This window comes from Lynx rufus, unplaced genomic scaffold, assembly GCF_022079265.1.
Source record: "Lynx rufus isolate CCGP_SWC_20201006 ecotype Redwood Valley unplaced genomic scaffold, mLynRuf1.p SCAF_4, whole genome shotgun sequence".
NCBI lineage: Eukaryota > Metazoa > Chordata > Mammalia > Carnivora > Felidae > Lynx > Lynx rufus.
In genome coordinates, this window is record NW_025814856.1 from 20,232,774 (window position 1) to 20,242,836 (window position 10,063).

General features: G+C 52.6%; 1 protein-coding gene across 2 annotated transcripts in view; it reads right to left on the reverse strand.

The window, feature by feature from the left end:
* POC1A (POC1 centriolar protein A) overlaps positions 1-9,068 on the reverse strand; it is a 75,546-nt gene extending 66,478 nt beyond the window's left edge. The window contains exons 1-6 of one of the 2 annotated variants that reach the window (XM_047095683.1): positions 8,994-9,068; positions 5,636-5,720; positions 4,493-4,664; positions 3,937-4,116; positions 2,924-3,031; positions 1,869-1,984 (exon numbers count right to left, since the gene is read on the reverse strand). In XM_047095683.1, the coding sequence (XP_046951639.1) occupies positions 1,869-1,984; positions 2,924-3,031; positions 3,937-4,116; positions 4,493-4,664; positions 5,636-5,720; positions 8,994-9,011 (679 nt within the window). In that variant the 5' untranslated portion in view covers positions 9,012-9,068. Of the gene's footprint in view, positions 1-1,868; positions 1,985-2,923; positions 3,032-3,936; positions 4,117-4,492; positions 4,665-5,635; positions 5,721-8,993 lie in introns of those variants that run through there. The other variant, XM_047095684.1, reaches the window with a different exon arrangement.
* Positions 9,069-10,063: the final 995 nt, after the last annotated feature.

Below are 10,063 nucleotides of genomic sequence, written 5' to 3' on the forward strand. Positions count from 1 at the left end.
GTGAGGCTGGACCCTCCCAGGGTCACCTAGAGATCCTCTCCCTGCAGTGTCAAGACTTATGTAGTACAAAATAATAAGTAATAATAAAAGTCTTATGTGGTACAAACCATATTTCCAGCACTCTATTATAATTCTCATGTGGACTCCCCCAACAGATCTTCACAAACCCCATAAGGTACTATCACTACCCCCTTTACAGATCGGAAACAGCCTATGCTCCTAACCTTCCCATCTCTCCTGACCCCACACTCAGAGGCGCCTTTCTGCCCAGCACTCCTTTGCACCTGCCAAACTTCACCTAGTCAACTTTGCACATGTGCCCAATCTCCAATCTAGGCCTGGCCGAGAAAAGAGAGAGGCCTCTAAACCTGAAGGAGGGGAAGGAGAGGCGTGGTCTCCAAGGACGGGGTAGACCCCATATCTGCTCTGTTCTAGAAGCTCTGTCTGAAATGGCATCTGTGACAAACCCCAGGGCTCACTGTAGAGAAAGGAACCAGTTATGCAGCTGGCCCCTGCCACCTGGTGGTGGTGTAGGGTAGCGCAAGCCGTGACTGATGGCTCACCTTGCCCACAGACCAGACCCCAGAACCAAGACTTGGCAACAACAGCATCATCATCAACATAGTGCTTGTTTTCTGTTTTGTGCCAGGCACTCTCTGAGTTCTTCATGTGGACCAACTCATTACCCTCCCAACGCCACCTGTGAGAGAAGCCCTATCACTGTCCCAGGGTGATCAGAGGAGTCAAGTGACCTGTCCAATGTCACACAACTAGGAATGCTGAGGCTGGCTGCAGAGCCCACCCTCCACCATGTGCTTCTTAAGACCAGGAGCCTCTCTCCCTTCTTAGGAGGTCTGTTTCCCTTGGTTACCTCAAGAAAGTGCTGTCCTCACAGTCTGAGAATCAGCTAGGAAGGGCTTAAAGCAGAGCTCTGAACCCCAAGCCCGACACCTTTGTCCAGATGCATCCTTCCCATCTTCAGGTGTGAATTCTCAAAGTGGCCCATGGACTTTAAACTCAGTCCCAAGTCAACAACCACAGTTTTTCAAACAACTCCAGCTCTGCCCCTCCCTGGTCTGGGCCCCAGGCCCCCAAGGTCCCCTCCATCTGCTCCTTGCACAGCCTCCAGTTCCTCCCGTGGCCCCTCACCAGCTTCCTTCCCTGGCTCCAGCCCCACCACTGAGGTGACGCATGGCCATGCCCAGTCACACCTGCTCTCAAGACAGCTCCATACTCCAGTACCCTCAGCTCGCGCCTCCTAATCACACCCAAGTCTGCTCCTGCCCCGCCCCCCAGCGGGAGCCTGACGCCGGCCCACGTGGAATGCCTGCGGCTCTGCCTCCCAAGGGCTGCAATTAGATCAGGGGACACAACTCCAGGGCTTGCGTCCTGGCCTCTAGCCTAAGTTGACCCTCCATATGGCTCATGGCTCCGTATCAGTGGAGGACATCATGAGGCCCAAAGTGGCCAAGGTCTCACACACTGACCTCTTTTGACAGACCTGGCCCCCTCACCTGAGTTAGCCCTGGAGGCCAGTAGCACGGGCAGCCGCTGAGAAGTGGCGCTTGAGCAGAGCCCTGGCCGGAGACCCACTGAGAGCTCCTCATCTGGCCCTGCAGTACATATGAGACCCTGGCAGCTCGTAAGCAGGCACCAAAGGGCTTGGTGGATGCCAGGTAGTGCCATGATTCACCTCCTGGCCAACGTTAAAAAAACCGGCATAGCCACAACACGGACTACTCACCCCTGGAGATCCCAGCAGGCCTGGGACTTCTCCCCACTGACCGGGGCCATCCTCAGGCCCATTTAAGCACCACGGCAATGAGCCCGACACCTGGCCCCACACAGTCCCGCTCGTGGACACTCACGCTGATAGTGCTGCAAGAGCCGGTGCGTCCGCACGTCCCACACCTTCACTGTGTTGTCCATGCCGGCAGCAGCAATGCACGTGCCGCTGGGGTGGAAGTCCACGTAGGTGACAAAGCTGGAAAGACAGGGGCCACCGCAGGCTATAGGAGGGCTGTCCTGGCTCAGAACAGACCTGAAAACGTCCAGCACTTTCCCTCCCGTGCATACCTGCTCAGGCTGTCCCCTCAACCCAGAACACCTCCCTTCTGCCCTGTTTCTTTACCAGGTGGCCAAGGAATAGCAAGGAGAGGGTGAGAACAGTGGCTAGCAATAACCAGAAGTAGCCTCACCAGGGAGCAAATCCCAGCATCCACTTCTAAATACAAGTAGAGAAAGTGTCTTCAGCCCAAAGGTCAGATGATGGCTCAGGGGTTTTCAGAGTTAGAGCTGGTGCCCTCATCAAAGCAGGAGGCAGGGCACAGGCCCTGCCAGCTGAGGCCCAGTCCCAAAGGGCCAACAGGGCCCCAGGGCCGCTGGTTCACCTATCTCCAAGAGACAGGCCAAGGGCCCTCAATATACCGACACGTAACACCCAGAGTGGTATCGTGGCCAGCTCTCAGGAGAAGCCTGTCCTTGGGGCTCCCAGCCTAACTGAGGAGGCAGAAACTGGGGTTCACTGAGGAGCCCAGAGCAGGTGAGTCCCTCTCCTGGTGATGTGGCACAAAACGAATAGCCTCCAAGAACTTACAAGAACCTGACAAGCTTTTTCCTTTATAAAACCATCACCATAGGTGACATACTAACATGATTTAGGAGGGTCCAGGCTCACCTGCTTTCAGACAGACGGGGCACAATTGGAGAACTGGAGAATGAAGGGAAAAAAGAGGCCCCAAGAATTATAGGCGTTGAAGTTAAACACTCCTGTTATCTGTGGGGATGGGAGTGAGGCTGAACCTCCCATTCACATAGGAAAAACTTCAGAGACAGAGAGCAGCAGAGACGTGGTTCCACATGAGGCCACTGGGGCCCCTCACGACTAGGTCCTGCAGGTGGTGGACAGGGTCTGGTGACTTACCCGCCATGCTCACAGTAAGAGTGGACACACTCCCGGCTGGTCTTGTCCCACAGCTTGACAGTCTTGTCATCACTGGCAGACACAATGAGCCGCCCGTCGGGAGAGAACCTGAACCAGGCAGGGCACAAGTCACACCACTGTCATGGGTGCTGCACAACTATCCTCCACAGCCACCTCTCTGCACTGCCCACCCCCCGATCCCAGAACCAGCCAAAGCCACACACCCTGCTCTGACCCTGAGTGATCCCAGCCAAGTGGCTTTCCTTCTGTGAGATGGGTAAGAATGGCGCCCACCTCACGGGAAGCAGGGAGCAGCGTTGCGCGCGCAAGCCCCCAGCACTGCACGTGGCATACGACACCACCTGGGGTGACCCCTGATGCTAGCAGCATGAAGGTGGTCCAAAGCCCACCATCAGCCCCGTTATCCTGTTCCCAGGCCCCCCGAATCTACATACTGCCCCCCGCCACACAAAAGGGAGAGCTGGCCTCCAGACCAGGCCCCTCAGAAGCCTGGATCCCCAACTGGCAGCTCAAGCAAAATCAACTTCTGAGAAGCAGACTCAGGTTCAAACCCTAGCTCTGCCATTAACCCCACCAGAAACCGTACTCTTCCGGGCCTCAGCATCCTCATCGGCATAATGGGAACGACACCATTTAGCCTGCAGGGCTGCCATGAAGAGTGAAGAGAAAACGTATAGAGGCAGCAGTGACATCATCCTGTTGTTGCTAGTGCTCATAAACAGCCCCTTCTGACTTGCTTTGGGCCTCATCAGCACAGTTGTCGGGGCGGCCAATCACGGCTGGCAAAGGACCAATGCACTTGTCACCTCTGAGCTTAAAGCTTCTCAATAATTTACAATGTAACAACGTCTTTGTTCCCACTTCACAGATGAGGAAGCGGAGATGCAGGAATAGAAAAGAGTAGTGAAAGTGTTTGCCCAAGGTCATGATACTGGCACCTGGCAGCGTCTCTGTACCTCTCAAGCTCCAGGTCTCAACAGGACAATGCTCACCTGGCACAGCGGACCCAGTTGATGTGCTGGCTTAGGGAGAACAGGAATTTCTGGCGATGAGTCGACCACACCTTAACTGTCTTGTCATCGGAGGCTGTCACGAAAGACTGGCCATCACTGCAGAAGTGGACACTCCTCACTGTGGCCGTGTGTGCCCGGAACACAGTGGACTCGCCTTTGCTGCAGGAGTGGTTACTCCAACTCAGGAAACCCGTAACAGTGACACAAGGGCCCATGAGCACATCAAAGCTCTCCCCACTCCTCGGGAGCCCCTCCAAGTTGACACAGGCCTGCGCACCCGTGCCCCACATGTTGCCCATGTGTGAACAGCACCAAGATGGGACCCCTTCCAGAATGGCTGCGGTAAGCCCAGAATCCCTCTCCCAACACCAAGGGGAGGGGCCCAGATGGAGCTCCAGCTTCTGATGGCACCTCTTCAGAAGCAGAGCAGATGTCCCACTACAATAAGTCCAGAGCCAGGATGGGGACCTGAGTGTGGATAGCTCTGGCACCAGGGCCCCAAGCTCAGATGAGCCCTTCAACGTCTATAACTCACACATTGGGTATCCAGATCCGGACAGTTTTGTCTCGGGAGCCTGAGGCAAGAAGGTGTCCCGAAGGGGAGAAGTTCACACAGGTGACAGCATCCTTGTGGCCCGCAAAGCGGTAGGCGCGTGACTGGGGCTTCATGTGCCAGATCATGAGGCATGAGTCCATGGAGCCGCTGGCTGAGAAAGTAGGGACGCTGTGACCCTCAGGTCCAGTGGGCCTTGAGCCTCCAGCAAGACAAAGGGGTAAGGGGGCAGGGGACAGGCCACACTTCCAGTGACCACTGAGCTGGTGTTTGGAGAATCTACCGGTCGTCAGCTCCCCGAGCAGCAGGCCCACATGGGAGCCAGACCAAGAGATGCTCTTCACATGCCAGCCCTGGGCTGCAACCCATGGCCTCTGAGAAAACTTATCCTCCACAGGGCCCCCACACAGTCACACCCTAAAGGCTCTAGAGAGCAAGTCCTCCCAACACAGGGCAGCCAGTCCAATCCAACTGGGCCTTTTACCATTGAGAGTGCCCACATCAATCAGAAGCCTGGCGATCCCCAAGACAGGTCAAATAACTTCAGTTTGCTCTTAATCTACACTGATCACAAGGCCAACAGCCTCTGAGAGGGGACCTTGACCATAGGATGAAGGGAGAGCCTTGTCCACAGAAACAAGAAAGCTGCGGCCATGACAGCTGTGTATGAATCCCCAAGCGGCCAAAGAGCAGGGGTACTCAGCTGGTGTGCAAGGGCAGTGGTAGAAGAGGCGTACCCGGCTCTACTCCACGCCCTTCTCCTGGATGCTCCCATAATACTATGGACAACAGAATGGAGGACCCAAGGTAAAGAAAGCACTGTTTAGGGCCATTCCGTAAGCCAGACCCAAAAGGTGGCTGGGATATATGCAGTGAAAAGCCCAGAAGCTGGTCCCACCCTCAAAGCCTATGTGACCTTGGCAAGGCCCCCAACCTCTGCCATGTAGAATGAAGCTCACAAAGCCCCCAGCACCCAGACAGCTGACCAGCTGAAGCAAGATGCAGGTCTAGACAAAGCACCCGGGTTCTCACTGTGCCCTACCTCCCCCACACCACACCTCCCAGGTAGAAAATCAGCCTTCTCAGCTCATAAGCTAGGGCCTAGGAAAAGACGCCTCCTCTTACCCAGCTGCTTCGTGTTGAGACTGAAGTCCACACAAGTAACTGCATCTCGGTGGCCCTTAAAATGCCTCTCCAGTGAGGGGTCCTCCTGTGGGACAGCCAGGGTCAAATGAGTGAAAATGTGGAGGAGGATGGGGCTTGACCCCAGGGCCAAGACTCTTCCTATAATAGGAAGAGTTTAAAAAGTGCTCAAGGCATGGTCTTGGATATAGAAAATCCTAGGGAATCCATTAAAAAAAACTAAGCCAGTTAAGTAAGGTTGCAGGATACAAACACGAGTAACATACAAATATCGATCCTATACACCAGCAATGAACAATCTGAAAAATGATGGCAATTCTATTTATGACACGTGAGAAAGAATACTTCGAAATAATTTAAAAAGAGGAGTGCCTGGCTGGCTCAGTCAGTACAGTATATGACTCTTGATCTCAGGGCTGTAAGTTTGAGATCCATGTTGGATGGAGAGATTAATTTAAAAAAAAATCTAGAAATAAAGGGGGGAAAGGAAAGAGGGAGGAAAGAGAAAGAAAGAAAGAAAGAAAGAAAGAAAGAAAGAAAGAAAGAATTTAACAAGAGAAATAAAGGCTTACACAGTAAAACCTGTAAAACTTCATTGAAAGAAATTTTAAAAGACCTAGATGAATGCAAAAATATCCATGGTCACAGTTTAAAAAACAATTTTGTTAAAATGCAATACTTCCCAAACTGATCTACAGATACAACACAGTCCCTATCAAAATCTCGGGGGCCACTTTTTGCAGAAATTGACAAGCTGATCTTAAAATTCATACGAAAATGTGAGACAGCCAGAACAGACAAAATAATCTTAACCAAAAAATGGAAAAAGTCACTATGGAAAAAAACTTTGCGGGGTGCCTGAGTGGCTCAATCAATTAAGCGTCTGAATTCGGCTCAGATCTTGCAGTTCGTGAGCTCGAGCCTTGCGTCAGGCTCTGTGCTGACAGCTCGGAGCCGGCAACCTGCTTCAGATTCTCCCTCTCTCTCTGCCCGTCCCCTGCTTGCACTGTCTCTGTCTCTCTCAAAAATAAAATAAACATTAAAAAAAATTTTTTTTAAAACAAAAAAATCTCACTGTTCCTCAAAAAGTTATCAAATTCTAGGTAAAGACCCCAAAGAATTGAAAGCATGTTCACACAAAAACTTGTACACAAGTGTTCATAGCAATATTATCTATAATAGCCAAAACGTGGACAAACCTAAATGTCCATCAAGAGATGAATGGGTAAAAAGGGGCACCTTGGTGGCTCAGTTGGTTGGGCGTCTGACTTTGGCTCAGGTCATGATCTTACAGTTTATGAGTTTGAGCCCCTTGAGTTGGGCTCTGTGCTGACAGTGCAGAGCGTGATTGGGATTCTGTCTCCCTTTCTCTGCCCTGCCCCACTCATGCTCTCCCTCTCAAAAATAAATAAATGTTGGGGCACCTGGGTGGCTCAGTCGGTTAAGCCTCCGACTTCGGCTCAGGTCATGATCTCACAGTTCGTGAGTTCAAGCCCCATGTCGGCCTCTGTACTAACAGCTCAGAGTCTGGAGCCTGCTTTGGATTCTATGTCTCCCTCTGTCTCTGCCCCTCCTCCGCTTACACTCTGTCTCTCTCTCTCAAAAAGAAATAAACACTTAAAAAAAAAAAAAAGAGAGATGAGTGGGTAAACAAAATGTAATCTCTACATTCAATAGAATATTACTCAGCAGTAAAAAGGAATAAAGAAACAGACATGCTACAACATGGATGGACCTGGAAAATGTTACGTGAAAAAAGCCAGATACAAAAGGCCATATTTTGTCTGATTCATTTATATGAAATGTCCAGAATAGGCAAATATATAGAGAATGAAATTAGATTTGTGAGGAGAAGGGGAGTGACTGTTTAATGAGTACAGGCTTCCCTTTGGAGTGACAAAAATGTTCTGAAATTAGATAGTGATGAGTATTGGACAACAATGTGAATGTACTAAATACTAATGAATTTTACATCTTAAAAGGGTACATTTTATGGCATGTGAATAATATTCCAATAAGGCTATTTTTCTAAAAGAACCAAAGAGAGAAAATGGGGAGTCTTTCAGCAACCTGCATCTCAGGATTCAGATTCCGTACCCTCAGTCCCACTGTGAACCCAAAGGTCAGCCTGGACAGGCCCCAAGGGCTGCTTCCATCATCTCCACTCAGCCCAATGTCAAGAAAGCAGTAGTTTAGGTCACTGCTTAGGAAGACATGGAGATAATATTCCAGAGACTGTCCACTCAACAGCAGCTTCTTAGCATTTGAAGAATCACAGCCCTGCTGTGCAAACATCTCCTCCTACCCCAAATATCAGAAACCTCAAAAAAGCATTTCAGGCACACCAGGGAGGCCCACAAAACCTCCCCTTGGGGGGAAAAATGTCCTTGGGAAAGAGCAAGGCCATTGCCACCTCCACAGAGCTGTAACCAGAATAAAGGCCCTGTGCCCAGCTCCACCCCCAGCACACCTGCCAGAGTCCCCTTTTCAACATGAAAGGGAGTGGCAGCTGGGGGAGGGCCCCCAACAGAACAGCAACTGCCTCACCTGAACCTCTTGGGAGAACAAGGGTAAGATAATGCTCACCTCTAGGCTCAGTGGGAAGAAGCAAGTTCAGATCCACCTCTGACCAGAGGGCCCCTGAAACCTCCCAACACCCTTCCCACCTCATCCCACCAGGCTCTGTGGTTCCTCATCTCCCCCAAAGGTGGCTTATATATGGAAGGAAGTGGGGAGGGACTTAAGGGAAGGGCACTAGGTTAGGGGTCAAAACGCCTGGATCCTATGCCTGGGCCCTCTGCTCAAGTCCCCACACGCCTAAGGGTGCCAACAGGCACCACCCAGTCTTCCTCTCAACCCAGCCCAAAGGCCAGAAAGAGGAGTTTTGGAGTGCTTCCCTCTGGAGGAACCTTAGACTCAGGGCGCCGGGCCCAGATCATGCTGCAGACCTAGGCTGCCCCTTCCGATAAAGGGGTACGCTAAACTGGCCCCTACCCAGCTATCCACTGCTCAGGATGGCGAGGCTGAGCCCAAGGGAGGCCCTGCGCTAACCCCAGGTTTGACCTCCAGTTGGAACATACCAGTACCAGTGTCTCCTCCGCTAGGATGCAAATCCTGGGAGCAGGGACTGGTTGGTCGGCTCCGGGAGCCCGCAAAGGTCTGGCACGCAGAAGGTGCTCACTACGTGTCCCCACCCAGCGCCCCCTGCACAGACAGTAAACTAGGACCCGAGAGAACTGGCTCGGAACCCGGCTTCCCCCTCGAAGCCGTCGCCCCGGCCAGGCGCCCACAGTCCGGGCGGGGAAAGTAAGGCCGGGCAGACCCGCGGGCAAAAACTTACAGGGCAGGGCGCAGCCATGGCGGGCCCGGGGCGCCCAAGGCGCCGGACGAGGCAGCGTCGGCCGTTGCGGCAGGTTCAGTTTCCGCGCCCCCAACCGCCGCCAATAGCAACGCGGGTCGCGTTGCCACGCCCCGCCCACGACGATTAAAGGAGACGCAGCGCCTCTGCTTTTTGCCCCCGGCCGGAAGCAGAGCTGTGTGGATGGTTCCACAGTGTCAGCGCGCAGCGCCTACATGCCAGGCAGCCCACGAACACCGCCGCCAAAGGCCTCTGTCCACCGTCACTCATCCCCTGAGAAATTTAAAAACCCAGGATGAGGAGTTCTGTCCACCGGCCCATAGCCCGGTTCCTGAGACGGTAAGCAGAGCCTTCTGGGAAATGCAGTTTCAAGACGGCCGCCGCCATGCGTCGGCCGGAAAGTGGAACTACTCTTCCCAATATACCTTGAGGGTGAGCCGGGATTCACCACCTGTAGCAAGTATCCCGGAAGCGGAGGACACGTGGGTCGTTGTAGCCTTGTCCTCTTAAAGGGCCCCGGAGGCCAGGTGTTCCCCCAATACCTTGAGATCCAATTAGTCGCCCCTCAGAGATTCTTTAAATGGTTCGCTCCTCTGAACTTAAAACAGGTATTGGTTTAGGGGCGCCTGGTTGGCTTAGTCTGTTAAGTGTCTGATTTTGGCTCAGACAGGATCTCACGGTTGGGTGGGTTCCAGCCCCACATCAGGCTCTGTGCTGTCAGCGGTGAGTCCACTTCAGATCCAATGTACCCCTCTCTCTCTCTGCCCTTCCCCGCTCACAATCTCTCCCTCTCTCAGGAATAAATATTAAGAAAAACAAACAAGTGTCAACTTAAAAGAACACCAGTCACTCTGAATCACATTCATACGTGAAGAAACCTAGATTCTATTCTGTTATTGCTACTTCCTTGTGTGACCTGTGACCTGAGGGAGGCGGGGGCAATGGGGGAGAGGAATACCTCTGCTCCAGGCCTCAGTTTACCCATTTATAATTGGAGGGAATTCGTGATGCAGCCTGGCCCTCTCCGGACTCCTCAGACCTGAGAAGGGTTT